The 27,936-nt window shown below is 43.3% G+C and overlaps 10 protein-coding genes across 16 annotated transcripts; 4 read left to right on the plus strand and 6 right to left on the minus strand.

The window, feature by feature from the left end:
• Positions 1 to 546: 546 nt before the first annotated feature.
• LOC134178279 (succinyl-CoA:3-ketoacid coenzyme A transferase 1, mitochondrial-like) lies at positions 547 to 2,543 on the plus strand. The gene has a single exon (XM_062645131.1). The coding sequence runs from the start codon at positions 561 to 563 to the stop codon at positions 2,082 to 2,084; it is 1,524 nt and encodes a 507-aa protein (XP_062501115.1). The 5' UTR covers positions 547 to 560; the 3' UTR covers positions 2,085 to 2,543.
• Positions 2,544 to 3,957: 1,414 nt separating this feature from the next.
• Positions 3,958 to 6,290, plus strand: LOC134178281 (succinyl-CoA:3-ketoacid coenzyme A transferase 1, mitochondrial-like). The gene is made up of 2 exons (XM_062645133.1): positions 3,958 to 4,353; positions 4,862 to 6,290. Exons 1-2 carry the CDS (start codon positions 4,051 to 4,053, stop codon positions 6,095 to 6,097), a joined length of 1,539 nt encoding a protein of 512 aa, XP_062501117.1. The 5' UTR covers positions 3,958 to 4,050; the 3' UTR covers positions 6,098 to 6,290.
• Positions 6,137 to 6,991, minus strand: LOC134178282 (peptidyl-prolyl cis-trans isomerase FKBP4-like). The gene has a single exon (XM_062645134.1). The coding sequence runs from the start codon at positions 6,981 to 6,983 to the stop codon at positions 6,150 to 6,152; it is 834 nt and encodes a 277-aa protein (XP_062501118.1). The 5' UTR covers positions 6,984 to 6,991; the 3' UTR covers positions 6,137 to 6,149.
• Positions 6,992 to 7,821: 830 nt separating this feature from the next.
• LOC134178253 (guanine nucleotide exchange factor MSS4-like) lies at positions 7,822 to 8,841 on the minus strand. Its single transcript, XM_062645095.1, has 2 exons — positions 8,695 to 8,841; positions 7,822 to 8,238 (listed from the first exon to the last, which is right to left on the minus strand). The coding sequence occupies exons 1-2, from the start codon at positions 8,839 to 8,841 to the stop codon at positions 7,999 to 8,001; spliced, it is 387 nt and encodes a 128-aa protein (XP_062501079.1). The 3' UTR covers positions 7,822 to 7,998.
• LOC134178252 (GEL complex subunit OPTI-like) lies at positions 8,804 to 27,879 on the plus strand. Of its 6 annotated transcripts, none has more exons than XR_009969608.1 (5): positions 8,804 to 8,952; positions 9,014 to 9,117; positions 9,178 to 9,307; positions 11,903 to 12,022; positions 12,054 to 12,142. XR_009969608.1 is itself a non-coding variant. In XM_062645094.1 (5 exons), the coding sequence occupies exons 1-4, from the start codon at positions 8,866 to 8,868 to the stop codon at positions 11,942 to 11,944; spliced, it is 363 nt and encodes a 120-aa protein (XP_062501078.1). In that variant the 5' UTR covers positions 8,804 to 8,865; the 3' UTR covers positions 11,945 to 11,977; positions 18,232 to 18,319. The 6 variants fall into 6 exon arrangements, 5 of the variants coding, with proteins under 5 accessions (XP_062501078.1, XP_062501077.1, XP_062501076.1 ...); XM_062645094.1 differs by lacking the exon at positions 12,054 to 12,142 and adding an exon at positions 18,232 to 18,319 and having other exon boundaries at positions 11,903 to 11,977; XM_062645093.1 differs by lacking the exons at positions 8,804 to 8,952; positions 9,014 to 9,117; positions 9,178 to 9,307; positions 12,054 to 12,142 and adding exons at positions 18,232 to 18,318; positions 25,776 to 25,832; positions 26,023 to 26,306; positions 27,682 to 27,879 and having other exon boundaries at positions 11,939 to 11,977.
• Positions 12,575 to 14,407, minus strand: LOC134178251 (uncharacterized). Of its 2 annotated transcripts, XM_062645089.1 has the most exons (3): positions 13,539 to 14,407; positions 13,415 to 13,470; positions 12,575 to 12,999 (listed from the first exon to the last, which is right to left on the minus strand). In XM_062645089.1, exons 1-3 carry the CDS (start codon positions 13,867 to 13,869, stop codon positions 12,760 to 12,762), a joined length of 627 nt encoding a protein of 208 aa, XP_062501073.1. In that variant the 5' UTR covers positions 13,870 to 14,407; the 3' UTR covers positions 12,575 to 12,759. The 2 variants fall into 2 exon arrangements, with proteins under 2 accessions (XP_062501073.1, XP_062501071.1); XM_062645087.1 differs by having other exon boundaries at positions 13,415 to 14,407.
• On the minus strand, positions 15,637 to 17,104 carry LOC134178727 (uncharacterized). Its single transcript, XM_062645614.1, has 4 exons — positions 16,724 to 17,104; positions 16,239 to 16,669; positions 16,123 to 16,169; positions 15,637 to 15,968 (listed from the first exon to the last, which is right to left on the minus strand). Exons 1-4 carry the CDS (start codon positions 16,795 to 16,797, stop codon positions 15,813 to 15,815), a joined length of 708 nt encoding a protein of 235 aa, XP_062501598.1. The 5' UTR covers positions 16,798 to 17,104; the 3' UTR covers positions 15,637 to 15,812.
• LOC134178250 (uncharacterized) lies at positions 18,409 to 19,622 on the minus strand. Its single transcript, XM_062645086.1, has 3 exons — positions 19,069 to 19,622; positions 18,938 to 18,996; positions 18,409 to 18,743 (listed from the first exon to the last, which is right to left on the minus strand). Exons 1-3 carry the CDS (start codon positions 19,463 to 19,465, stop codon positions 18,519 to 18,521), a joined length of 681 nt encoding a protein of 226 aa, XP_062501070.1. The 5' UTR covers positions 19,466 to 19,622; the 3' UTR covers positions 18,409 to 18,518.
• Positions 21,401 to 22,654, minus strand: LOC134178249 (uncharacterized). Its single transcript, XM_062645085.1, has 4 exons — positions 22,461 to 22,654; positions 21,963 to 22,396; positions 21,798 to 21,862; positions 21,401 to 21,701 (listed from the first exon to the last, which is right to left on the minus strand). Exons 1-4 carry the CDS (start codon positions 22,532 to 22,534, stop codon positions 21,564 to 21,566), a joined length of 711 nt encoding a protein of 236 aa, XP_062501069.1. The 5' UTR covers positions 22,535 to 22,654; the 3' UTR covers positions 21,401 to 21,563.
• On the plus strand, positions 26,786 to 27,494 carry LOC134179145 (uncharacterized). Its single transcript, XM_062646039.1, has one exon. It carries the CDS (start codon positions 26,985 to 26,987, stop codon positions 27,456 to 27,458), a length of 474 nt encoding a protein of 157 aa, XP_062502023.1. The 5' UTR covers positions 26,786 to 26,984; the 3' UTR covers positions 27,459 to 27,494.
• Positions 27,880 to 27,936: the final 57 nt, after the last annotated feature.

Raw genomic sequence — 27,936 nt, forward strand, 5'->3', positions numbered from 1 at the left:
ATCTCTGGTTTCATGACGTCATGTTCTAGACACTTGCCATTAAGTATGTGGCAAGCGGTGTACGTATACTGATGCTGGCAATCGATCACATGAGAGACATTATGAGAGTGGAAGCAATACAGAGCATTACACCCCAGGATAGGATGGTCATTAAGCATGAAATATGATGATGACACACCTTGCACACGATCCTGCAGTTGATCACGTACGATTAATTTAAACAAGTTGTTTTTGTATTGTCATGTCAATCTAATAGCGTTCATGTCTTACCATCTGCTGGTCAATTAACCTGTTGAGTCCCTGAAGGTCAGTAGTGCCTTGTACATAAACATCAGCTAGCAATGGATTAATTAATTAATTAATTAATTTAAATTTTTATTATTATCACAACATGCTACTAATCAATTAAATTGATTTAAAATTGTTAATAAAGTTTGATCTAATAACTGTACTATTTTATTAGTTGTGTTAACGTGCGTTAGCGCTGTATTATCTACAACAAGCGCGCGTTCAGCCTTCGAATGCAAAATGCAACGCGCGTTAGCCTGCCTGCTGCCAAAATGCACAAGGTGAACAGATTCGCACGTCCGAGTCGTTCCATCGCCGAGCTTCTGCTCGCTCGACGTTCACGTCCGCTCTCCGCAACGACCTCGCTCTCCGTCAAGTTCTACGACTCGCCCGACGACGCCCTGGAAGGAATCAACGACAACAACACGCTCCTTGTCGGCGGCTTCGGCCTCTGCGGCATCCCAGAAAACCTCATAGACGCTCTGCAACGACGCGGAACCCGTAATCTAACGATAGTGAGCAACAACGCCGGTATTGACGGCGTCGGGCTCGGCAAGCTGCTGCAATCGAAGCAAATAAAGAGAATGATCTCGTCCTATGTGGGAGAGAACGCCGAGTTCGAGCGGCAGTATCTGAGCGGAGAGCTTGAAGTCGAGTTGACACCCCAGGGAACGCTGGCTGAGAGAATACGCGCCGGCGGAGCGGGAATTCCGGCTTTCTTCACTAAGACCGGATACGGGACTTTGATTCATGAAGGGGGCGCGCCCATCAAGTACGATGGTGATGGGAATGTCGAGATTAAGAGTGAGCCGAGAGAGACGCGTCATTTCGGTGGACGATATTATATTATGGAGGAAGCTATCATGGGGGATTTTGCATTGATTAAGGCTTGGAAGGCGGATACTCAAGGAAACTTGGTTTTCAGACGAACCGCGAGAAATTTTAATCCGCCGATTGCGAGAGCCGCTCGCACAACAGTCGCTGAAGTTGAGGAGATCGTCGAGGCTGGGACGATCCCGCCCGAAGACATTCACGTCCCAAATATTTATGTTCAGCGAATCTTCAAGGGATTGCATTTTGAGAAACAAATCGAGAGACTGACGACTCGTAGAGAGGACGACCGGGTTGTTTCGTTGGATGCCGTACGAGAGACGATTATTCGACGTGCGGCTTTAGAGTTTCGCGACGGAATGTATGCAAACTTGGGCATCGGCATTCCAATGCTTGCCAGTAACTTCATTCCGAAGGGAATGACGGTCCATCTACAGAGCGAGAATGGAATTCTTGGGATGGGACCGTTTCCTACTGCAGACGAGGTCGATCCCGATTTGATTAACGCCGGGAAGGAAACGGTGACCGTGTTGCCGGGTAGTTCGTTCTTCGCCAGTGATGAGTCGTTTGCTATGATTCGTGGCGGTCACGTTGATCTGACGGTGTTGGGTGCCATGCAGGTGTCACAGTATGGTGACTTGGCCAACTGGATGATACCCGGCAAGATGGTCAAGGGAATGGGCGGTGCGATGGATCTGGTGGCGTCTGCTGGTACGAAAGTCGTCATAACGATGGAACACACGGCGAAAGGAAAGCATAAGATCGTCAAGTCGTGTTCGCTGCCTCTGACAGGCAAATCGTGTGTTGATCAAATTATCACCGAATTGTGTGTGTTCACTGTTGATGCGAAGAGAGGTTTAACGCTGACCGAGTTGGCCAATGGAGTGACAGTGGAAGATGTACAGAAAGGGACTGGATGTTCGTTCAGTGTTGCGACGGACGTTAAGTCCATGTCACAGATATAACAGAAACTTGTAATGTTGACATTGACGTAGTAGAGTAAATAGACTGACATATGGTCTTGTCTCTCATGTATTGAACTTGTGTGCACTTGATTGGTGTGTGTGTGTGTGTGTGTGTGTGTGTGTGTGTGTGTGTGCGTGCGTGCGTGCGTGCGTGCGCGTGCGTGCGTGCGTGCGTGTGTGTGTGTGTGTGTGTGTGTGTGTGTAGTAAATATGGCCGATTGCTTTTCATTTGGTTTGTGCTGTACTTTGTGTCGTTTGAAAGGGACTCACTAGAAGTTTGGTAATACTTTGTTTATGATGCCGTTTGCTTGCTATTGTTGGCATTTTGATCAATACTAAATACTTCATTTGAGTTTTTACCAGTTACCTCAACAATAATTAATTATTTTGTGCAAATTTGATTAAATTTGTGACTATACATGAAATTGTTAGATTATACTTTAGGAGTGTAGTATTAAGTGTACAAGAAGAAGCTTGCAACTTTGATTGCTATAACACATTTTGTTTACTTAGAAAGGCATTACTGCGCACATCAGTCGTATATAAAGGCAGATAGACAGAGGACAGACAGACAAACAGATTAATAGAGACGACAGCTGCAGATAGACAAACAAACACACAAGATACATACAGACAGACAGACAATTCGACTGACGGACAGACATGCAGACAGTTCCAGACAGACAGATTGATAGGGATGACACCTGCAGACAGACAAGCTCACAAACGTGCATACATACATACATACATACATACATACAGACAGACAGACAGACAGGCAGACAGACAGAGTGACTGACTGACTGACAGACAGACAGACAGACAGAGTGACTGACTGACAGACAGTTTGTTTTATTCCTTCAACATACGGGCATACCTATATGGCCCTGCCTACATAGAACAATTCTATGACGCAGAACTACTAAAAAAGCCATGGATACATAAGTGCACAACTAGCAGTGTACAACAAAAGAAGAAAATGAAAGTCATTACTACAGACAGACAAGGCAGACAGACTGACTGACAGACAGACAAAGACAGATTGATGAGACAGCTGCAGACAGGCAAACAAACATACAGACAGATAGACAAACCGTCAGACAGACAGACAGACAGACTTAGAACTTGCTGATTTTTAGCGTAGACTGTAATAATGTCTTGTATAGGAAGTAATATGTATTGACGGACAGGCAGACAGACTTTTGTGTTCAATAGTGAAATAAGAGAGAGAGAGACAGACAGACAGATAGACCGGGATCATAGGTCCCTTTCATCTAGTCATAATGTGTATGTGTATTTAGTGCGTTTAGAGTGTGCATTGTAGTTTTAGCCAGTTTTCATGTATGTACTAGATGTAACGGACACGTAGATTAGCTATTGCGTTGGTGCTATATAGTTCATTTATGAAAAATATATGTATTGACAGACAGACAGACAGACAGACAGACAGAACCAAGCCCTATTGGCTTGGGCAGTATTTAGTTGCTTTGCTTAGATGGTGTATAATAGCTCAATGTTTGAAAATATATGTATTGACAGACAGACAGACAGACAGACAGACCGACCGACAGACAGACAGACACAGACAGACAGACAGACAGACAGACAGACAGACAGTTAAGAGTTGCGTAGTTTGATTTAGCCTGTAATAGTTCCGATTTATGAAAATATATTTCTTTGGCAGGCAGACAGACAGCTAGACAGACAGACAGACAGCTAGACAGACAGACAGACAGACAGACGCTTCAACCTAAAATGTCTAAAAACAAGCACCGTCCATTCCAGACACAAGAGATAAGCACCATCCACAAGAGATAACATAATAGTGACGTGATGGCACGTGATCACTATCTCTTGTGTCTGATTGCGCGAGGCTGAAGCCGTATTTAGAGAGACCTTGTTCACCCATTTATTAGTGTCTACACCAGTCACTACCAGTCATTTCCAGTCTCTCAGCGCACACAGCATGTTGGCTGCAGTCAGAACGTTCTGTCGACTAACTTCTAGACCTTCTACTCTATGCTCTTTTAATCGACATTTCTCAGCGTCAACATCTCTCATGTCAGTCAAGTTCTTCGAGTCTGCTGATGATGCTGTGTGTGATGTGGGTGATGGTGCGAGTGTGATGGTCGGCGGGTTCGGTGTGTGTGGGATACCGGAGAATCTCATTGCTGCCTTGTCTCGTCGCGGAGCGAGGGATTTGTCGGTGATAACGAGTAATGCGGGTACTGATCATGCCGGTGTGGGCGTGCTGGCTGCTGGAAGACAAGTCGGTTGAGTTGTGTGTCTGTCTGTTTGGTTGTTGAATTTCTGTCTGTCTGTCTGTCTGTTTGTATGTATGTTTGTCTGTTTGTATGTATGTTTGTCTATGTGTTTGTTTGTTTTTGTGTCTGTGTTTGTTTGTTTGCTTGTATGCATGTTTATTTAATAGTCTGTTTGTTTGTCTGTCTGTCTGTCACTGTGTTTGTCTGTCACTGTGTTTGTCTTTGTTTGTATGTTTGTCTGTCTGTCTGTCTGTCTGTTTGTGTTTGTCTGTCTGTCTGTTTGTTTGTGTGTCTCTGTGTTTGTATGTTTACTTGTTTGCCTGTCTGTTAGTGTGTTAATTGTTAATGTTTATATACGTATATGGTTGTCTGTCTGTGTTTATTTCAACTTCGTATGTTTGCTTGTTTGTCTGTCTGTCTGTGTTTGTTTGTTTTTCTGGTTGTTCTCTGTTTAACTGTTTTTCTCGGTATTAAACATTGAAATTATCAAACCATTTCTTTTCTACTCATCAGATCAGCTATATGACCGTATCGTATGTGGGAGAAAGCCCACAGGTTGAGCACCAATTTCTCCACGGAGAACTGGAAGTTGAACTGACACCACAAGGAACTCTAGCCGAGAGAATCAGAGCAGCGGGTGCAGGCATCCCAGCATTCTACACTCCAACTGCATACGGAACTCTAGTTCATCGCGGTGGAGAGCCAATGATACACGACAGCCATGGCAAAGTCATAAAAGCAAGCAGAGGAAGAGAGTCACGTATATTTAACGGTAGACATTACGTCATGGAAGAGGCAATTCACGCAGACTTTGCCCTCATTAAAGGCTGGAAGGCTGACACAGTAGGCAACGTGATATTTCGTCGATCGGCTAAGAACTTCAACGATCCAATGGCTCGTGCGGCACGTGTCACCATCGCAGAGGTGGAAGAGATCGTCGAAGCCGGAGAGATCAGACCCGAAGACGTCCACGTTCCCAACATATACGTACAGAGAGTATACAAAGGTACCAAATTTGAAAAACCAATTGAGAGACGTACAGTTAAAGGACACGAAGTGGAAAGCGATCTCGATCCAGTCAAAGAGAGAATTGCCCGACGAGCAGCACTCGAATTTAAAGAAGGCATGTATGCTAATCTCGGGATCGGCATTCCAACCCACGCAACCAACTACATTCCGAAAGGGATGAGAGTTTTCCTACACAGTGAGAATGGATTACTAGGTCTGGGGCCTTTCCCTGAAGAGAAAGACATCGATCCCGATCTCATAAATGCCGGTAAGGAGACGGTGACCGTCATTCCTGGCGGCTCGTTCTTTGGAAGCGACGAGTCGTTTGCGATGATCCGAGGTGGACACATTCAGTTATCGATTCTAGGAGCAATGCAGGTGTCACAGAGTGGCGATCTAGCCAACTGGATGATTCCGGGGAAAATGGTGAAGGGAATGGGCGGCGCGATGGACCTGGTGGCGAGTCACAGCAAGCATACGAAGGTCATTGTCACGATGCAGCACACCGCGAAAGGCAAGCACAAAATCGTGCGTGAGTGTTCACTGCCGATCACGGGCAAGATGTGCGTCGACGAAATAATCACCGAGCTGTGTGTGTTCCAAGTCGATTCCCACAAGGGTCTCATGCTGACAGAATTATTCGACGGCGTGACCATCGACGACATCAAGGAACAAACCGGATGCGCATTCAACGTCTCGCCCGACTTGAAACCGATGCAACTCATCGACATTCCTCACTAGTGCTAATTAATGGACGAGTCAATATATATCAATCAATCAATTGGATGATGACCTAAGAACAATGTTGATTAGAAAACATTTTACCGAGTGCTCTTCGATACTCGGCATCTCTCTCTCTCTGTTTTGACTCTAGCAATACCATCTGCTCTTTTATAGCTCTATTATTCGGTTCAATAGACAAAGCCAGTCTGAAGTCCTCTCTCGCCACACCATAGTCACTCACACCGACATACGCCCTCCCTCTCCTGAACAACCCCTTCACATTGTGAGGCTCAATATCCAACGCCTTGCTGCAATTCTCAATCACATGCGTGTACAGTTTCCGACTCAACTGACACGCGGCAAGATTGAGATAACACGCACAGCGCAGATTTCGTCCCTCGCGCCGGATTTCCTCGCTCGCTTCGCGCTCTCCGATTGCGATGATGAAGCGGAGGCTGCGACTGAAGTTCAACTCTGCTGCTCTCATGTCGTCGGCTCGGTAACAGTCGACGCCTCTCGCTTTCAGTTGCCTCGCTCTCTCGAGTTTCCTCTCGGACGGCCATTTCCAGACGTCGTCGACTCGTTTGAGTGAGATGAGTTCGAGTTCGTATCCGGGGATGCTCTCACTCTCATTCATTGATGTTGTACTGTTTGTGTGTACGTCTGGTGGCGTTTTGAATTGGCTTACCTCGCCGGGTTTCATTGTTTGTATACAGTCGTGTAGCCAGTTGGATGTGAGTGTGTTGTCTGGAGGAGATCCGCACACGACGTCGGTTTGCACGTCGTTTTCCGACACGTTCACGTCGTATTCGAGCGCGTCTTGTCGTTGTATAAGTCTGCTGATGCGGACGGTTACTAGTGACTCTTCGGAGGCGAGATGGAAGCCTCTACCTTCGCGAATCATGCGTTTCTCCATCGACGTGGGCGCGGTAGTAGGCGTGTCTGTTACTTCCGGTACCTTCCCTGTCGTTTATTTGCAAGGTTTGTCATGAAATTACAATTACAACTTTGCAAAACACACGCGCGCGCGCGCACACACACACACACACACACACACACACACACACACACACACACACACACACACACACACACACACACTAAATGTATTAGATCAGTTGTGTACATGCAAGTAGTTTGCTAAGATTGATGACCAGCAGATAAAGCCTTGCTGATATAACGTATCGTTTCTTCAGCAAGGCACAGTAGTGCTGCCTCACAATGGTGTAGACACTTGTATAAGTTGCAAACAAGTGGCAAGTTGCCATCCATAAATAGGTAGGTAGAGCCATATGAGACAGACAGACAGAGAGACAGATAGACAGACAGACACAGACAGATGACATCAAAGAGTTGTTCATGGTTTCAAAAGGTCACTCGATGATTTTAACACAGACAGACAGACACTCACAGAGACAAGCACAGATAGATTCATTTTTAAAATTAATTAAGCAGTTAGTCTTCTCCTAGGGTTTTCTGTCGCATGTATGTCATTAAAGGCACCATTGGCATTCTTTCTGGTAAAAGCAAGAGTACACATAAAAACAAAAGTAAACACTCACATAACAGTATGTCACTATAATCACGTGTGTGTGTGTGTGTGTGTGTGTGTGTGTGTGTGTGTGTGTGTGTGTGTGTGTGTGTGTGTGTGTGTGTGTGTGTGTGTGTGTGTGTGTAATCAATATCCACCATATACACATGTATGTCCTGCATAGCTGTCTTACAGCCTCCCTTCATGGCTCTAGATCGGCAGCACCAATCAAAACACATTAACCTGTTTGTAATTGAAATGACAAATTTCTAAACTCACTGATCAGTATCATATAAACATGAAGCTCACAATAGCTACATTCACAAGTCATTCAATAGTTCCATACAAATAACTAATGTAATTGAAAAACCTCCTAGTCCATCATTGTTCAAAGATATTTCACTCGATTAGCTGCCACAAAGTACTTAGTTTTATCACCAGTGTCGTGCCACCCAATCGGCCCAATCTCACAATCAGCACACAAAAGAAATCGGATTGTGCCTACGTGCTTAGAGAAACCAACGTTTTCGAAGTGGTACATGTTGGAGACAAGCCAGAAGTCGGTCAACTTCTCTCCAGCAGCTGGATCATCTCTGCCTGGTTGTTTCTTCATGTGTGGTAACTCTAGCTATAATGAAATCAATTAAAAATGATAAAAATTATAAACTAAACAGACAACAGGGAAATAGTATTTCGGGGCAGTAGGACCAGTGGCAGTGATATGAGTATAGTCACAACTGCATCTTGTGTGTGTGTGTGTGTGTGTGTGTGTGTGTGTGTGTGTGTGTGTGTGTGTGTGTGTGTGTGTGTGTGTGTGTGTGTCTTCATTCAACGATGTCATGTTCATAACTCTTTCAAAAAAATTCTAAAATCATGACTTTGTCTACAACGTCAATATCTATCTAACTACAGTCAACATAGTTTCACTTATTTCTATCAGTTAGAATCAATGAATTATATATAATCATTAGATGAGTCTGAGTTGGACGAACTGAACGAAACACTGAATTCATCCCCCATTCTACAAACTCCAGCAATTTGAACAGTCAGGAAAACTAGCCAAAGTTCCCGTATGTTCATATACCTCTTTCTCTACAAGCTCGGCAATTCCCGGCTTTAGAACCTTGCACTTGCACAGTTCGCACACGATTGTCTTCGAGTTCTTGCCCATAGCAATAAAATCGGGCGAGAAATCGATCGGCTCCGAATCCCCCGCAACCTTGCCTGCCATATTTCTGCGCATGCGCAGAATCTAATGAAGAAACCGAATCTAGGGAAAGCGTGGGCTCTCTGGAGAAGAGCAGTAGCTCCTAAGTCAGTTTGGAAGGCTGAAGATGATAAGGTTTGTGTTTCAAGAAACTTAGCTATGTCGTCTCGTTTCGTTTACATCATTTTGCGTTTAGGATGATTTTTTGGACGTCATTTACTGGCTTAGGCAGTTCTTGTCGGTGATAGTAGGTTTTATATGGGGCCTAGTGGCGTTGAAAGGCATCGTAGGACTCGCACTGTGAGCGTTCATGATATTGTGACGTCATGATCACGTGGTGCGATTAGCTGCTGTCTATAGGTTCTTTGCAGTCAATGCGGGAACTGTCTACTTGTTTTGTACAGTGTATCAGTCTATAGATGAAGAGGAGTTCGGCGGGTTGTGGGAATTGTTGAAAGAAGGCTTCTTCACATCGTTTGCATTGTTTCTGGTGAGCTCTGGCAACGTCTTCTCTATACAGTTTGTGCGAGACTCTAGCGGTTTCATACAGTCTTGCCAAAAACCGCGTAAATTTAGAACATAGCTACAGCCTAACGAACCAAATAGCGAGAAACGCATGTTATACATACAAGAGCCAGGACTCTCAACTCTCACGATTTACGGGCATGTCTCACGATCTCACAATTGCTAGTTCTTTCTCACGACGAGCTTACTGTACGTGAGACACTCCGATAGTTGCTTTGCGGAGACCCGTTACGGTTAGCCTTGGACATAGCAGATTCTTTGAACTAGATTCTAAATACAGCTCAGCTTGCATTTGCTAGTATCTGGGTATCCGGGGTATCTACCCCTGCAGTAAGTGTACCATATATATATATATATATATATATATATATATATATATATATATATACGTTTGGAAGTTCAAGGCGAAGACTTTGCGCATGGAAATATAAAGCGAGGCCAACACGTAAGCTGTTTCGGCTGTTTTGCACTAAAATCTGCTGACGCAGGATAAGCCACGCCTACTTTGGACACGTTTAATGCGCGTGGTCATTTCAAAGACAATCTCACAATTTGGTGCAGGAAAAGTTGAGAGGTCTGAAGAGCATCTATCCTGAGTCAGTACACAGCTGAGTTAGATCATTGTCATCAACTAAATGTCTAAGACTGGAGTGGTGTCTGTGCCGTCGCCATGACAGCTGCCACAACACAATCTTTAGTGACGAGTTCACCTTCCACTTGTATCATAACTCTTGTCGTATTTGGCAGGGGTGGCCAAGTTTGGATAAGGCTGGTGGTACCTTGGTGTGGCACCAGGAACGCATCCTGGTGTGGCACCAGGAACGCATCCTGGTGCCCAGTGGAAATGACACACCCACGTGGATACACCTGCACAACTGGTTTGAGGCTATTTATCCATCTACATAGTACATACACACATACTGTAGTACGTACAGAAATACATTTAGACATATACGTACATACATGTCTGGGCTTGAAAAATTGGTCCAACTAGTTGTCGTTATTTGACGAGTTTCCAGTGCAGTGCAAGCATACAGCGCAGTATTCCCACAATGGCATGCAACTGACATAAACATTACCGCTGAGCCAATGGATACGACGTGCTAGATTTTGCAGAGCTAGACATCTTAAGGAGGCAAGAAAGACAATAGTGATAGCTAATTGAATTAGTGATTAAACGCATACCACCTCTCTTTGTCAAAACAAGGTGGGGTTTTGACCAGACTTCCACATATCACATTGTGAAAGTTGTTCGTTTCTTGCTACTAAATCATATCTACCTATTTTGACCTACAGGATTTACTATTATCTCCACTGCTCCCTGGTCACAAACTCATGCCTTTACTTTGTCAGAATCCTGAGATGGCTCTTGCACGCCCAGTTTCGTTATCCGGGATATGAGCAGTTTGTCAACATACGGCGCACTGCTGGCAGTCCATACTACATGTACATGTCATTGTACGGCAAATGTCTGAATGTGAGCGTCAAAGCGGCGCATGTTTCAGTACACCACGGTTATCCGCCTGCATACTGAGAAAGTCATCACAAACTGACGACCTAGACTAGAACGTTAGTCGTCAGTTGTAAATTTAACTCGTCAAATGTCGACTTGATGACCTATTTTTCGAGCCCTGATACATACATGCACATGTATGTATGTAGTATCTATCAGCATGATACATACTGATTATATCACCAGTACATGTCATGCATGCAGACAGACAGGCAAGGCAGGCAGGCACACAGACACATGACATTAGCAATGCCTTGTGTTCACGAAATCACTCTTCAGTCACAGTGCTAGTCGTGACGTCACCATCTGCTGGTGTGGCTTAATTCCAGCCTTGGTGCCAAATCTTTGCTTGCTTGGTGCCCAAGATCAGCCTCTGGCACCAAAGCACCAGTTGGCTGCCCCTGTTTGGGCTCCTGTAGACAGTAACCCAACATCTGTTGCTACGAAAAGCGAAACAAAACTAAACGGTAATGGATTTAGCAAGAATCTCCACTCGACTCTATTAATCCATCCTAGGACGAGTGTTTGTTTGAAACTGCAAACGCTCTCTATCCCGATGGTTGGAGGCGGCAACAGGACAGTGCACCAGCTGACAGGTCTAGAAGAACGAAAGATCGAGTTTCTTGCTAGCAGAAACGTTCACGTTATTGAACGTCCTGTCAACTCATCGAACCGGACTCCAATAGAAAATTTATGGAGTTGGATGAAACGCGAAGTAGAGAAGAAGCAACCAATGAACAAGACTGAATTGGAAGCCGAGATAGTAAACGTGTGGGAGGGTCTTAGGCAATTGATATCAAAAACTATTTTAGGCATTATGATAAGGGTCTAGATCAGTGTATTGCAAACGGTGGCGGTCGCACTAAACATTGATAGCTGAAAGCAAGGGAATGTCTGGCAGACAGCCGCTAAAAGGTTGGCGCCAAGAGAGTCTGTATAATTATGTTGCAAACCGTACATTTTGTATATTCTATGAAGAGATCAGATCGTATGTAATTGATATACGAGTGCCTGTGTTGTACTAACTGTCGTGTGCGTACTCTCTAGGTTGTATGGATAATCGTGTACTCATCTCTACATTTTGACTGAACAGACTGTATTGGATTGAATCGACTAGACGAGGTGAGTGGAGACGATAAGAGATCCCGGACAGAACATACAACGTAGGCTACATACAAGTCCAGACAATACAACGTAGGCTACATACAAGTCCAGACAACAACTGAGCTGATAGCATACTGCAGTTAATTGTATTTTGTTATTATAATATAACCACCAATTAACATACTAATTAGCACTTAAACTAATTGGTTCCTCAAGGCTGGTTTACAGTAACTTAACGCAAGCCGAGCATCAGCCCAGCGTATTGCCAACGTAACGTCAGCATCCTACTGTAAACGTGTTAACATCTTTCACCGAGACGCTACATTCTGGCCAGAGTCAAGACATTGGACTAGACCCGAATCCTATTTGAGCGTCAGCATAACGTAAACCGGAAATAGTTTGGTTTCTAACTACCAATCAGCTGTCGCACTTTCCCTCACATGATCCAGTTGTCTAACATGGAAGATGATCTCAACAAGTGAAAGCAGGAATCTTGGTAGGGAGGCATACATTAACAGCAGCTACTTGCTTCACGTGCGCTAAGAACGACCTTTGAAGCCAAACACTTCGCAGCTGCTAGGACGTTGGGTTGTGCTCAGACAATGTCACATGTTACTGTAAATCAATAAGTTTCGGCGTCTGACTACGTTGATGGTAAAAGCGGGGCTGATGTTCGGCTTGCGTAAGTTACTGTAAACCAGCTTTTACACGTGTGATTGATACCTGATATTAATATATTGTCAACTGTACATACACAACAACTTGAAGCAATAGTCAAATATATATCTCAGTATCTACTTTCAATTGTCTGCTGGACTTTGTTGCGTCACTTTCTGTGTGAGCATTCGTGTAGGTAACCATGTAGGACGCAGTGAGGGACGTCTTGTAGGTCGCTGTTTAGTGCATGTTGTGTCATAACCGGAACAGAGGCAGGAAAAGATGCTGTTGCCGAGATATCGTTTGGCTGCACACGATTGACAAAGCTGATGGCGGCCACCGTGGACGAGCAGTTGATTGAGTATGTTGATTTCTTCAGGTGGCTGAAACAAAAGTCGGGTTTTAATGAAGGATAGAGCTTATTGATTGCTACGTTTGTGTGTAGTGTTGAAGGCAGACTGTGTGTTGTTATTGTATGGTGTCTAAATGGTTTGGAGTGTAGTTTAGATGAGTTGGTGTTTGTAGTTGGTTGTGGCATGAGCATGTGGGCAGCGTCTGTTTGTGTTGTGGTTAGTGGTGGAAGATGGTTGTGTAATTAAGTGGTATGTTGTAATGAGGTCAAGTGGGTGGATGAGGGGTCAAGTGGGAGGGATTATGAGGTCAAGTAGGACTGTCGGACTGAACGGATGTGTGTGTGCGTGTGCATGCGTGTGTGTGTGTGTGTGTGTGTGTGTGTGTGTGTGTGTGTGTGTGTGTGTGTGTGTGTGTGTGCATGCGTGCGTGTGTGTTACTACTCACCAGTGTTGGTTCATCATGATCCTGGTCTGTGTCACTATTATTGGCAGTATTAGGATCTGCAAGGCAGAATATATTGATACATTAGTATGTAGTAGTTGATAAGCATGGCTGCTTAGCAGTTTACCATATTCAAAGAACAACCCCAAGAAGCCATCACTCTTGCTTTCGAAGTCTGCTGTGAACTCTAGTGTTGACTGATGTTGCATAGTATACACTAGACTTCGTTCCCCTTTTTCTCCACAGAGATAGACGTAATCGCGGTCACCCGTGTTCTTTCTAATGGCAATTCTGTCTTCTGCCAGTGGGCCACAGTTACCTGTGGGTGCATCCAGTTGGAGACGAGGAATGTAGAAAGCACCTCTCATGTTGTTTGCTGCAGCCGTGATAGTCCATATGCACTTTGTATTTGGTCTGTAAGTAGAAACATCAAGAGGGTTTCTTGGACTTCTGATCATGATCACGCGACCAGGCTGAAGAGGTCCTGTGTGGTATTCTAGGACAGCGTGTGTCTTGCTGTCCAGACATTCAACGGTTCCAGTTCTGCAAGATAGAGGATAACAGCACTAGAACATAAAGAAAGGCAAGAGAGGACACGTCTACATACGCAGCATCTGTTGTTCGGAAGTCAAATGTCACTCCTAAGACAGCGAGAACGATAAATGAAAATGACATCGTGAAATTCGTTGCTAAGTCAGTTGAACTCTGAGCACTTGAGAGACTGAACTGTTTCGAAGTCGATTCAGTTTAAATAGATGCTCTACTGCTTGGGGATGGGAGTGGCCATCATGTATTCTTAATTCAAAATGGTACGTAAGACCGTAATCCACTAGTTCTACCTTAAACCAGTTACTTGAGTGTGTCCTGTGGACTTTGAGGTCTTGAATCTGTGTGGTGGTATATTAGACCAATCCATCCTTTGTGATAGCAACACGTAATTGTTGAACTTCATGATGGTATCATGCAGCTATTTGGGGCAAATCCAGTTTCTGTGACGGCAGCACGTACCTACCAATTGAAAACGTATCGTGATGGCATCACGTAATTGTTAAACTTATTCATGATGCCGTCACGATCATTGAACTTACTCGGCATGGAATCATTAAACCTGAAACCACTTTCCTGAACCCAATACAAAGCAGGGTTAGCAAACGCGGTTTATGTTTAGGTCATTTAGTGCGGGTGGAAAGTACAATCGAAACGGGTCGTTTTCAATCGTTTTAGTTTGTAATTAATCAGTGGAGACGCGGCCTGATAGAGCCGACTTACACAAGTAGATCATGTTGCATATGGATTAGCATTGCAGGGATTCTCGTTGGGTGGGGGAATTCGTGTGCGGGTGGATTGTTTGTGGTTTCTGATTAAACTACTTCTAGTGTATCCAGATGTATTGACTTCTTGATACACTCAGTGTCAACATCCAGACGTATCAAGACTTAGTCTGTTGTCTATTTGCTCCATGTGTATAGTTTGTTTTGCTTCACATTGAGACAATGTTGTTGGTGCTTGCAACAAAGATCTTGAGCTTGTCAGTGTAGAATTGCCAGATCATGCCTACACATTAGTGAAAAATATGTGCTTGTGTACACCCAATTTTTCGGCTGTGTATGGAGTGGAATTGATCAGTGTGCATGACTTGTGTGCTTACTTGATAATTACTTGATAAGATCGGAATACCAGTGGAGGTATTAGCAGTGGTGTACATGGGGACACACACGCACACACACACTTGCGTGGGGACACACACGCACACACACACTTGCGTGCACACACACACACACACACACACTTGCGCGTGCACACACACACACACACGCATCCACACGCGTGCACACACATGTGCATACACACAGATACGCACGTGCACACACACACGTGCATACACACAGATACATGCATGCACACACACACACACACAAACGCACACACACACTTTTAGTTTTTTAGTTTCTTGACTAGCCTTTGCGTAGTATGCTGACTGTTCTTGAAAGTCAATTGTTTACTCTGTTGAACTAATTTACAACAATTTCCATGCTAGCAAGAGTTTGGAACTCTTTTTGATTTGTAACGTTTTCAAAATCTGATGTTGTCTTGGCCTTATTGCATTCATTCATGACTAAGATATGCACTCCATGTGTTAGAATGCAATTTTTGCATAGGATTTGTGTGTGTGATACTTAGATATTATACAATCTTCTAGCGCATTTGGAAGACCAATCAGTGTCTGTGTTATATCAAACTTTATTGTGTTTTATGTATACATCTGATGGTAGACTGATTACAAGCAATGTTTTCTATTACTTATTAAAACCATGACTTTCTACTCTACATCTACTCCATGCAACTGCTAGTCACGTGTATCTCAGTTTGGGTATTCATTTCTGCACTGATTCCTTTTGTTTCACTTGTGGCTTCTTGTCACTCCCTGGTCTTTGACGTCGATGCCACTGCATGTGCAGCCTTGGTCGACGTATGGTCTCGCCCATGACTTGCCACAATAGAAACGGGCGTTGTCGTTTGCTGCTACGTCAACCAGCATTTCTTCTACTTGACTAAGCTGCAACAAAAGTTATGAATCAGAAAATGTATTAATCAAGAGGGAAAGTAATGATCTATGGAGTGGATAGTGTGGGGTACGTGTTTGTTGCATTTTAGGAACTCATTTGTATAAAGAGTTTGTCTAAAAGTAATCTGAATGAGTTGATTCATGCCTGTGAAGGGTTGTCATCTCGTTTTCGTTTTGAGCCAAACGCCACATCTACACCAACATCAACACGCACAACATTCTAAACACGTTTGAATACACAGTCTCTTTGCCGGAATTTACCATGAACAATGGCATACATTCCAATGTTGTTACTATTGGCGGAGTCGCTGTTGAATTCGATTGTTAATACATTCGATTGTACGTGTTTGTAGTAGTAACCCTGGTGTGGACCTTTATCACAAATTGTGTCATCCATTGTGGTTCCAACTTTGACTTTGACGTAATCTCCATGAGTCGAGGTAGTAGCACAGGCATTCACATCAATGCTATTTGTGTTGGGATACAAGTTGGATTTGACATACACGATCGCATTGTTACTACACGTTATGATCCATTGACAATAGTGGTTGTGATAGTAATTCCAGTTATTATTGAGTGTGTGTCCAGGAGAGCCCATGGCAACGACGCCATGGCTGACATTGAAGAGAATCAGTGGCGTCGTTTGTCCGGATAGATAGTGGCATTTGCTGTTTTTTTGATCCACGCTACAACTACAACACAAAGTTGTTTACATTGATATGTGTTTGTAGAAATTTGTGACATACATTGATTCTGTTGTGATGAAGTACAGCAGTGCTACTGCAGTGAAAACTCGAACTAGATGAGTTGTGATATCCATCGCAGATGAAATAGCAACGAAGCAGCTGATTGATGACTAACTTAAATCGGGCTGTTAGCTCCATTTTATAGTATCACCCGATTTAATTGGATTAAGTATCGACGCAATGATGCTTCTACGATGAAGCTGTACCATTAGTTTTCATGACTCATTCAGTGCGGGAGTAGAAAACAAGTCAGTGTGTTATGAGACTGGTTGATACCGGTGCTGTGGTTTAATGGGGTTTTGATGTTGTGTTGATGTAATGTTTCTGCATAGCTCAACTGCCTTGAACTTCCTGGACCTTGATCGATCTGACGTTTGTCTCTGGACAGCTCGATTGACCTTGACCCTCGTGGACCTTGATAGACCAGACCTCTTTGGACAGCTTGAATTTGGAAAAATTCTGTTTGGAATTTTGTTCACTGTTTGATTTTGGAAACTCTATTGTGAATCAAGTGGCAGGTTTGAGGAGCTCTTGAATGAACAGTCAGTATCAGTGGCAATTGGCATGGGGTCTAGTGAAGCCACACGATTTTGTGTTCTTTGTGCTTTCTTATTTGTTTTTGACAGTTGAATGTTTGACGTGGTCACGTTTGCATGATACTGTGGAGTACTGTTTTGCTGTCATTGTATACTAGACTGTCTGATTGGAATATGATAGAGGTGTACGCAAACAATATCGTATTGATACATTTATTGTTTACTATCATTTGACTGACAAGTTCCAAGGCTATTGCCATTCAGTGAAAATTGTGTTGTGCACATATAGTTTGTTACCACGTCGCTGAACTGTGTAACTTAACAGGAAGTACGTTCAGGCCTACTTGTGACCAAATATTTACTCATCTCCGTTGTAGGTCACCTGACTCTGCTTTATATTTAGCCATCTGCGTTGTAGGTCACGTGACTCTGTTTTGAACGCAATTTTGGAGTAGTTTCAAATAGATGTTTTGTTTGGGTTCTGCACGGTACACCATATGTAGCATGACTGTGACTAATCAACTCTATATTCATACTTTATCTAATGGTCCACATGATTGTACTGTTAGCATGATTACATTATGGAATGGTCTATCAGCCTGGTCATCTATATTGGCTGTATGTATTGATTATTATCACTGATTTTTGAGGTCACTGATCTAAATGTTAATGAGTTGCTTGTAAGATGCATGTTATTGCCATTAGGTGAACAAAGTAATGTGAGCCGTTTATGTTGTGTTGAGGTTAGGGTTAGTGACAGTGCAGGCAAATGTAAACATGCAGGCTTCTAAATTGAGACCCAGTTACTGCGTGTCAGTATGTGGGATGTAACTCTACTGTTTGTATTCAATCATCTGATAGCCATTGTTCTTATTTATGCTAACATTATTGTGGTGTGCTTCTTATTTCTTGCATGTTTGCTGTGCAGGTAACATCATACATTAGACAAGTGATTGATTATGATGTGTTTAGGGTTGGCTGAACAATGAGAATGGTAGTGACTTGAATAAGGTAGAATAGAGATGTACAGTAGTGGCAGAAGCAAGAAGTCAGTTTAAGGTTGGAGTGTGTTGTATTTGTATAATGATCTATTTGCAAAGTATACCATTAATTAATTAATTAATTAATTAAAGCTAATTATCTAATGACATTGCGTGATTAAAAGCTATCAATCTGTACAATAAAACTGGTACTGTACTAAAGAAGCAATACAACTGAGTCAACTACTGTCTGTATATTCTAAGAGTTATTGCAGTTGTCTACTCTGAATGTTCTGTTGTTGATCTTTGTGTCGGATTTCTGGTGGGCAGCCATGTGGGGCGAAGTGTAGGACGACGTCGTCTAGTGCAGGTAGAATTGTAACCTGGACAGAGGCAGCCAAAGATGCTGTCACCCAGATACTGCTTGGCAGCACAAGATTGACAAAGAGCATGACGCCCTCCACGAACAAGCAGTTGATCAAGAATAACGATCTCCTCAGGAGGCTGAAACACAAGTAATTATAGTTTAGAGGTGTCAAATGTTTAGGGGAGAAGTATGTGTGAGTTACTCCTATTGAAAACCATTGGATGGTTTGCATAAGCACATAATGTGTTTCTTTGTGATGTGCATGTTGTGTTGATGTGGCTGTTTATTTGGTAACGAGCTTAGTGGTGTAGGTCTAGTATACTATACTTACAAGCATTGGCTCATCCTGATCCTCGGGATTCTCTGTGCTGTTGTCGCCATTGTTGGCATCTATGAAATACAGCCAATGACAAGACGTTAATGTGTCTTATTAAGTCAAGTCAGCACAGCACAGCATCTTACCATATTCAAAGAACAAACCCCAGAAACCATCACTTTGGCTTTGAGAGTCTGCTGTGAACTCGAGTGTTGATTGGTGCTGCATAGTGTACACCAGACTGCGTTCACCTTCTTCTCCGCAGAGATAGTGGTAATCACTGTCATGATAGTTTTTTCTAATGGCAATTCTATCTTCCGCGAGTGGTCCACATACACCCGTTGGTGCATCCAATTGGAGACGGGGAATGTAGAAGGCGCCCAGCATTGTGTTTCCTGTAGCAGTGATGGTCCATATGCACTTTGTATTTGGTCTGTAGGTAGAAACATCACTAGGCTTCCTTGGGCTTCCGACTATGATCACACGACCAGGTTGCAGAGGTCCACTGTGGTAATCTAGGATAGCATGTGTTTGGGTGTCCATACATTCGACCGTTCCAGTTCTGTAGAGCAAATGTCATTGAAATGTGAAGAAAGCATAGAGAAGGAGAACACGTTTACTCACGCAGCATTTGTTGCTCTGAAGGCCAATGCTAGTGCCAAGACAACAACAATATAGATGAAAGAAGACATCATAGAATTCTTTGCTCGTAGACGTTGAACTCTGTCGAAGTCAGTCAGATACTGAAATCTTGTGCTCCTATCAGCTTCTTATATCCTTTTTCAGTGGCTGAGGCGTGACCGCGTTTTGTTCGTCATTCAGATATTGAAGTCGATGGAGAGTGCAATTGTTGTGAAAATTGAACAGATAGATATGCGTCAGTTAACTCATCATGGGGGATTGGCACGTCAGGGGAAAGCAATCAACGGTACCTGACATATTTGTGTCATTATACATTCCGTTGTATGATACAAACGTTGACCTTGGAGGGGTTTCCAATCAACACCATGGTGGGAAACACTTAGCAGGACATCAAAACACCAGTTTGTGTGGCCTCCTATGATGTCAATAGAATACGAGTGCCAGAGGGTTGTGACACACAGAGAGTAGTGCCTTTACAGCATCAGGTCAAGACGCATCTTGGTTACTACAAACAGTGCAGAGGGCATGAGTGTTTGTGTCAATCTCATGACGTGTTGACTTAACTGTTAAGGTATTAAGAGACTTCATGTTATCTGATTCTCTGTGATTGTCTCTAGGCTATGAGTTAGTTATTTAATTAACGTTCATGTTGTCATCATAATGTTGGGAACATTTGGAGAAAATTGAGATCCTGTAGGTGCATGCTTGCATATGACAGCAAAACACGTTGACATTGCTATGTGGCTGTAGGCATCATATCATAGCCTATAAATGAGTTGCCAGATGCCGTCAACTGTATAACGCTCAAGGGCTATATATATACTGTTTGTCAACATTGGTGAGAGGTGAAGGTGCTTGTTATTGTTATTGTGTGGCTTGAGTGTACAATTAGTTTTGATATGCTACTATCACACCGGTGGTCTGGCGGTCACAATGCAAGCCTGCTGTCTACGTATTATGACACATGCTTGCTTGCTATTGACTAAAAGAAATTTAGATTGAATATGCAAGCCCCATGCTGGTTAGCTGGTTAGGTGTTTGCTTGGTATCTTGCTCAACAAGTTAGGTCTAGTTTTGCTTTGTTTAGTAAAGTTGTCTGGCTTTGGGTAATGTCCAACCTTGATTACCAGCTGAGTGTAGGTTCTATACAACTCACTGTCTACATCTTCTCTATAGAACTGTGTTGCACTAGGACGCAACTATAATAGCACTATATCCAGTGTGTGTGTGTGTGTGTGTGTGTGTGTGTGTGTGTGTGTGTGTGTGTGTGTGTGTGTGTGTGTGTGTGTGCGTGTGCGTGCGTGCGTGAGTGCGCATGTGTGTGTGTGTGTGTGTGCGTGTGCGTGTGCGCGCGCGCGGTGTGTGATATACAAACAATGCTCGTAGCTGTATCTATATATTGTATATCTATCGCTAAGTGAGTAATTACTAGAGGAACTCGTATATTGTTTCAGGAAAAACGAGTGTGTAGTGTGCGTGCAAAGACTACAGTTGCCATCAAAATGTATTGTACTATTACACTATAGTGTACATGTACAGTGTAAGTTTGGCGGCCCAGTAAGCTATGGAATAGACAGACTCTGCTACAATCGTTATTATTGTATATGTTTGCAATGACGACGTAATTTCGTGTATCTACACACTCGAACTAGACTTCGACGACATTGACTCTGTATGAGTCTTTACCGTGTACAGTACCTATATAGCTATGTATAGTCACGAGGTGCAGGGCTCCATATGAGAGACCATGCAAACAATGACTTTTACTTACGCGTTTCAAAGTTGCGTTGGGTATTAAACTGTCTCATGCAGTCTAAGTGAGGCCCAGAAATTCGAATACAACAACTCTATGACATATATTTTTTATTGTCTACACAACTACATGATATCACTAGTCAGCAGAATAGAACAACGCTTTACATTCTTAGAGATAACGTTAGGACTAAACTGCAAAGACGTGCAGCAGTCAACTCTAGAATCTAAGTGATTGTCTATGGAGTCACTCGGTAGTTTCGACGTCGATACCGTCGCACGTGCAGCCGTGGTCGACGAAGGGTCTCGCCCAATCCTTATCACAATAGAATCGAGCGTTTTCATTTATCCCAATGTCAACCAGCATTTCTTCCACTCGATTCAGCTGCAACACAATCAGGTTGAAATCAGAATTAAAGCGACTCGTGCATGCGTAAATGCGTTCTTATTAATTGAAAGATTTGAACGAAGCGTTTCTCACCTGAATGTTGTTGTCTGCCAGAGAATCATCTGATTCTCGTTTTCGTTTCGTCCCGAACATCATATCTGTACACCCAGACAAGACATATATATATATATATATATATATATATGCATATGTTTATGGTTTTTCAATAGTTTTATGAATTGTAAATGTCTCAATTACCGTGAACCATGACGAACATGCCAGCCTTGTTAGAATGGCTGGAGTCGCTGTTGAATTCAACAACCGCAGCATTGGAGTTGGTGCGTTGGTAGTAGTATCCCTGACTCGGACCTTTATCACAGATCGTGTCGTCCGTCGTGTATCCCACCTTGACTTTGACGTAATCTCCGTGAGTCGTGCTGGTAGCACAAGCGTTCACTTCGACTCTATCCGAATTGGGATAGAGATTGGATTTGACGTAGACGGTCGAGTTAGCACTACACGTTACAATCCAGTGACAGTAATGGTCGTGATGGTAAGTCCAACCGGTCGCCACCGTGTGACCGGGAGAGTAGATGTAAATTATCCCATGGTAGTCACGGACTGCAAGCGATGTCGTACTCTGTCCGGGCACTAGAGATTTGCAATGGCTGCTAACAGTGTCGACAGCGCAGCTATACAACAGAGGATATATAGGGTCTATAGCTAGTGCAAGTGGCGAGAATCGATGTGACGTACGACGATTGTGTTGGTGTGAAGCACACGAGTGCTATCGTCGCGCAGACTCCGATGAGACGAGCGGTGAGTTCCATCGAGGCGACAATGTCCGAGCAAGCGAGTTGAGAACGACTGACGCGAGTTTCGCTTAGCGAGAGTGTTTTGTAGCATCATTGCAAATTAATTAATCGATGCTATTAAATAACTTAATGATTGACGTGCATATCTATTGTCGAGCAGTCCGCTGCTTCACGGAAACGAATAGCTAGGTGGTGGTTGTGTTTGCCGCGTTCGCGCTCTAATTCTGACCGCTGCAGCTCTTTCTTGTCGTTGATTCTAGACTGAACGTGATTCTGTTTAATTAATTAATTAATTAGTCAGTTCTTGGCGATTTGTGCTAGAGGCTTCATTACCGCAGCCCAGAGGTCAAAGTCATTGAACTGTACGGGTGTGTTTAGCTGGAGGCGTCATCAGTTAACTTAAACGATTGCACTAATCACGTATGAGTGAGCTGCATATCAGTCGCACTGTGTTCTTCTTCTTGCACTCATATTTTTTATTTTAGCATGTTTTCACTGCTGGCAGTTGTAGTGTTGTAGTCAACAAACATGTCCTACCTGTCTCTGGTATGTACAGCGAAACGTTTGCCATTACGATCTGTCTGTAGTGATACTAATACTCTGTTGAAGTTTGTATCCTAGTGGGAGGTATAACAGTTTCGCATGGTATTCATCCACTTGTATAGCTATAGGACGTATTTACAATGTCTGTTACTAAATTGTCTGTGTGGTTCTTGCTTGTTGTTACTCCAGAGAGTTCTGTGTCCTATCTGGATGCGAATTGAAATATATTATTATTGTCGTGCTCAACCAGATCAGTCTGGTCTGTAAAGTCTATTACAAGTACCGGAAGCAAACCCTGCTTCAGAAGTACTTAGACCATCACGGCTGTCTAGAAAGAAGACATGACTTTACGAAGGATCCGAGTAGATCCCAGAAGCACTGTTTTCTGTAAGTGCTGCAGGTTGTGATGACCTGGAATAATGTCCAGCCACCAGCAATCTCAGCTGGTGTTTGACAAGCAGTGCATGATGGACCGGGTAATATGAAAAACATCTCTAGAGTGCATTCCGCTAGAGGACATGTTTCGTATACAATATCGGCGTGTCAAATCGTCGTGAGAAATTAGATCTTTGATCCAGTCTGCATTGGATGCGTCGCCACCGCCTCAGGACTGGTACAATGTAGGTAGTAACTATAATTCGTTTTGATGTTTGGAACGATCGAGTCAGGCTTCCGAATTAGAATGCTTCACGCGCTAGGCCACACGATCAACGTGCTACTAGTGTCTAGTCTCTTGTGTTGCGTTCGTTTAATTAATTAATGTGACTGCAGACTCTGTGTTTTCTAGAAATAAACGTTATTCAACGTTTGACTGATTGTTTATCTCGTGGAGCGTTTCGCTGTCGGGGGTCACATTCCTAGTCCCGTAGACCTGAAACCTGTGTATTAAGAAGCTATCCTACACAAACTAAAATTTACATCAGCTCGCCAGGGAGTTAAGTTAAGTGGGGGTCTTATCGATCATGCCATGCAGGGTTAATGACAGGTGGTAGGTCAGCTTGGATCACTTGTGTGCGTCGTTTATCACCTTTACTTGAGTTGTCATTCACATGTTAATAAATAAACTAAACCATTTACTTGATTGGAAGAGGTGAATGCTATCATCACCATCCTCAGTGTAATTAATGTGCTAGATATGTTAATTAATTAATTTAGCATTCATTCACGTAGAATGGCTAAACTGTTTAGGATTATTTATTAATTAATTAAGGACAGCAGTAAAGGAGAGCTCTTGTACGGGGCTAAATGGTTTCTCTCAAAAGGTCATTTCCAGGAGAGAGCATGATGCTTTAAAGTAGACTGGACACATTTACTGTCTGCTACCACAAGCACCTACTCTACAAACGTTTCTTCGTTTCGCTGGTAATACTATTTCTATGTCTAGGTGTCATTATTACGTGCCGTTCGTACGTGCCATTTCTACGTGTGAATTATGATTTTTACTTAGGCCTTCCTTTGCTCTCGGTGGACGCGAGGATAGCAACAGCGTATCCGTGGCAATACCGTCGCCTACCGACATATAAATATTGCTGCGCATGCGTTTCGACTAAGTACGTGGGTGTGTTAACTCCGCCTACCGTCGGTCACGCGACCTACTGCAATTTCCAGGCCAAATAGCTACGAAGCGTTAGCAATCGAAGGTTCTGAATGCTAAACGCATTGTATTCGCGTACAATTTTGCTCAAGACACACAACTGGTGGTGTTTCGAGCGCTCAAAACGCCCGTTCTCAATGACGTCTGCTCAACGTCCGGATTGCGTAACCACAGAGGGCCATCCCCCTACACAGGCAAGTCGAAGCAGGTCTGCAGCTCAAAGAGTAGCGATTCACTGCAACACGGCTCTAACTGTCAGCGAACGAGACCGCAGGTAACACACAATTGAGTAGACTGACTGACATAGCACCGACGGTTTGTTTTCTTTCTACCCAAACCACTAGTCTAGGCGACGAGTCCCCTGCTTTGTTTCTCTTGTTTTGTTGCGATCATCATTGTGTGAGTCTGTGTTTATTAACTAACTGTCCTTGAGGATATTCTGTCCTAAGACGTTGCATGAGGTAAATTAAGAGTCTCTAGAGAGTGCGTATCTACCAATTCCGGACAGCGTGACTCGGCTGTTTGCTATAGATACGTACACGTTGCCACTGAACATGAACAACTCATATTTAGAACGTTTCAGAACAGATCTCTAGACTGGCAGACTGATCGACGTCAAGGGATACCGTATAGTGTGCATGGCCGTAGGAATTCAGTTCCAAGAATACATGTCTCTATTTGCCGTACAAAGTGTTGCGATCACGCTCATATGTTTCTTCTTGTGTTTCCTCTGATACACTTTGAACCGTATGTTGAGCGTGGCCATGCTAGCGACAAACCAGAAAACTACTTAGCTTCTTTGATGGTCTAGATAGAGCTAGTGCATGGGAATTCCTTAATTAACTGCATACAAGAAATATATATATATATATATATATATATATATATATATACTAGTATTGAAGTGATCTAGTAATTTCTACAGTCAGCTTCTCTGCTAATGTCAGTCTGTCAAGAAGAGAACTCTCGACTGCAGTACCTCTAACAAAGAAAGGTGTTTATTTTTCATAAACTAAACGTTATCACTAGACTACAATGTCACTCAGAGAAATTGAATTTACTGCTAGCACGAGCAATTGTGAGATGGAAACTAAAGACTCATCTAAGCTTTCTCTACAGATCTGATGTCGCAAGACAGTTCTTCGTCGTCTGATACAGATGCATTGAGTGACCCTAGTAAGTTTATTGTATACCTCTAACTATGTATACTATAGCAAACTATTACATCTTGTTGTTTGGTTCACACTGCAGCTGGTAACACGTATCAATATCTACGCGATTTTTGTTATGTTATTCAACTAATTATTCAGATCTGAAAGTGTAGCACAAATCAATTATCTAGCTACCGTGATCTCTTTCGTTCTAGAAATTGCAAGATTGCGAGCATTTGACGAACTGTTGCCGAGCCCTGCACCAGCTCAACCAGAAGAGATCGAATGGTCACCGCCAACCGAATTGTTTCGACCAAATTCCAGTGTTTCCATGCCGACCGGCCAAATCGTTTCCGTGCAAACTATGACAATAGACAATTTAACAGAATACGCCCAATCAACGGATCGAACACTAACAGAATATTGTGTGGAACACATTGAAATTGCGGAGGATGATCAAGCACGGATCACTCTGCGTCGGCTTGGTACAGGAAATTCGGTGAGTTCAACAGACTTAAAAAGACAGATAATCAAGACTAACTGTCACATGACATAAAACAAGATGAACAATCGTAGAACCATCTTTCCTCAGAGACCTCTATCATGCCATTGTGCATTTTAATTAATTAAGTTAATTAATTGTACACTGTACAGCATACACTGAATCCAACTAATTGCCAGACTGATTGTAGTAGTTTGGAAGATCCGAGGTAGTGTGGTACGTAGAGGACTGGGCGCGCAACGTAGTAGATACTCTGGTATCAGACAATGGTTCATGTTTCACCAGTGGGGAGTTTGAGCTGTTCTGCAAATCGAATGACATTGTGCATCTAAAATCTGCTCCATACCATCCCGCAACTAATGGGCTTGCAGAGCGAGCGGTGCAGTCCATAAAACAAGGACTGAGGAAAACGAAAGGACAGACCTTCTCAGAGAAACTACAAAAGGTGTTGATGGCTATGCCTAACACACCACATACCACAACGGGCCTAAAACCAGCAGAGTTGCTGCTGGGATGATGGCCAAAATCACTTCTTGATTTAGTCAAGCCGAACTTGGCAGATGGCGTCCTGCAAAAACAGACAAGGCAGAAGATAGACCACGACCTTCGAGCGAATGACCGGAGTTTTACCGTGGGACAACTAGTGTACGTCCGAAATTTTGGCTGGGGTCCACAATGGCTCCCAGCACAGATCATAGGCCAACATGGTCCTGTCTCATTTACATGCAAAGGAGTGAACAACAAAATTTGGCGGCGCCACCAGGATCATTTGAAGTTACGCTATCCCAGTCCAACAGACAACGGCGACACAACACTCATCAATCAAGGAGAACCATTAGCTCTCTGGTGCGGGACAGGCTGGAAGAACCAGTTTCAAACTCTACACTACTCGACGGGAAGGTTTCAGCAACATCCAATTTTGGAGAGACAGAACCGAATGTTGGTGATCTAGCTTCTATGGGACGACCCTCAACCGGGAATATCCTGATTCAACCGGAAGCAGAGGCTCAAGAAGAGGCTGGCACATCCACTTCAGCTACACAGACCTTGAAAAACGACACGAGGCAGCTGCAGAGGCAACCAACAGAGGCGTCTGGAGTAAGACGATTGGGAAGAGAGCGGAAAGCACCGAAAAGACTCGATTTATAAGATTTGTAAGGGCAGCTGTTGTAATAACAAAGTAGTTTAAGCTGAGCATGTTTCTTCCTAAATTTTTTAAAAAAATTTGGTGGAAGGTGATGTAGTAGGTTGAACTCCAAAGTAGTGTGGTACGTAGAGGACTGGGCGAGCAACGTAGTAGATAAGAATATATCATACTGATGATTGATCGTTTGGTTGAAAGTTTTCTTGTCTAATTGCTTCTCTCTGGTAGGCTCTACTCGTCACTAAGAACTACGTGCCTCTTTTCAGCAAAGGACAAGGTTGGGTGTCTGTCTGCCCAGAAGAGACGTACAGATTACTTTTATTTACGTGTCAACTGATAGCCGAGAGTGATATAATTTTAATATCTGATTATTAAAGTAATGATTGTAATAAGTGATTATAGCAATTATATGCGTTGGAAACTCTACCCACGTGACTGTCCACGTGTATGATAATTGTGTGAGTAATTCTGCCTACACGTCAT

Source organism: Corticium candelabrum, chromosome 4 (genome assembly GCF_963422355.1).
Source record: "Corticium candelabrum chromosome 4, ooCorCand1.1, whole genome shotgun sequence".
In the NCBI taxonomy this organism is placed as follows: domain Eukaryota; kingdom Metazoa; phylum Porifera; class Homoscleromorpha; order Homosclerophorida; family Plakinidae; genus Corticium; species Corticium candelabrum.

Bases quoted from the DNA above. Each gene is read 5' to 3' on its own strand.
- LOC134178279 (XM_062645131.1), top strand. From the start codon at position 561: ATGCACAAGGTGAACAGATTCGCACGTCCGAGTCGTTCCATCGCCGAG.
- LOC134178281 (XM_062645133.1), top strand. From the start codon at position 4,051: ATGTTGGCTGCAGTCAGAACGTTCTGTCGACTAACTTCTAGACCTTCT. The intron at 4,354-4,861 runs GTCGGTTGAGTT...TCTACTCATCAG, and splicing joins TGCTGGCTGCTGGAAGACAA to ATCAGCTATATGACCGTATC.
- LOC134178282 (XM_062645134.1), bottom strand. From the start codon at position 6,983: ATGATTCGCGAAGGTAGAGGCTTCCATCTCGCCTCCGAAGAGTCACTA.
- LOC134178253 (XM_062645095.1), bottom strand. From the start codon at position 8,841: ATGGCAGGCAAGGTTGCGGGGGATTCGGAGCCGATCGATTTCTCGCCC. The intron at 8,239-8,694 runs GTATATGAACAT...ATTTCATTATAG, and splicing joins CCGAGCTTGTAGAGAAAGAG to CTAGAGTTACCACACATGAA.
- LOC134178251 (XM_062645087.1), bottom strand. From the start codon at position 13,869: ATGATCAGAAGTCCAAGAAACCCTCTTGATGTTTCTACTTACAGACCA. The intron at 13,000-13,414 runs GTGAGTAGTAAC...CTTTTGTTTCAG, and splicing joins ATCATGATGAACCAACACTG to CCACCTGAAGAAATCAACAT.
- LOC134178727 (XM_062645614.1), bottom strand. From the start codon at position 16,797: ATGGATATCACAACTCATCTAGTTCGAGTTTTCACTGCAGTAGCACTG. The intron at 16,170-16,238 runs GTAAATTCCGGC...ATGTTGGTGTAG, and splicing joins AATGTATGCCATTGTTCATG to ATGTGGCGTTTGGCTCAAAA. The intron at 15,969-16,122 runs GCATGAATCAAC...CTTTTGTTGCAG, and splicing joins GAGATGACAACCCTTCACAG to CTTAGTCAAGTAGAAGAAAT.
- LOC134178250 (XM_062645086.1), bottom strand. From the start codon at position 19,465: ATGGACACCCAAACACATGCTATCCTAGATTACCACAGTGGACCTCTG. The intron at 18,997-19,068 runs GTAAGATGCTGT...TGTATTTCATAG, and splicing joins GGGTTTGTTCTTTGAATATG to ATGCCAACAATGGCGACAAC. The intron at 18,744-18,937 runs GTAAGTATAGTA...CTTGTGTTTCAG, and splicing joins ATCAGGATGAGCCAATGCTT to CCTCCTGAGGAGATCGTTAT.
- LOC134178249 (XM_062645085.1), bottom strand. From the start codon at position 22,534: ATGGAACTCACCGCTCGTCTCATCGGAGTCTGCGCGACGATAGCACTC. The intron at 22,397-22,460 runs GTACGTCACATC...TCTGTTGTATAG, and splicing joins TTCACACCAACACAATCGTC to CTGCGCTGTCGACACTGTTA. The intron at 21,863-21,962 runs GTAATTGAGACA...CTGGGTGTACAG, and splicing joins CATGTTCGTCATGGTTCACG to ATATGATGTTCGGGACGAAA.
- LOC134178252 (XM_062645093.1), top strand. From the start codon at position 25,781: ATGTCGCAAGACAGTTCTTCGTCGTCTGATACAGATGCATTGAGTGAC. The intron at 25,833-26,022 runs GTAAGTTTATTG...CTTTCGTTCTAG, and splicing joins AGATGCATTGAGTGACCCTA to AAATTGCAAGATTGCGAGCA. The intron at 26,307-27,681 runs GTGAGTTCAACA...TCTCTCTGGTAG, and splicing joins GGCTTGGTACAGGAAATTCG to GCTCTACTCGTCACTAAGAA.
- LOC134179145 (XM_062646039.1), top strand. From the start codon at position 26,985: ATGGCTCCCAGCACAGATCATAGGCCAACATGGTCCTGTCTCATTTAC.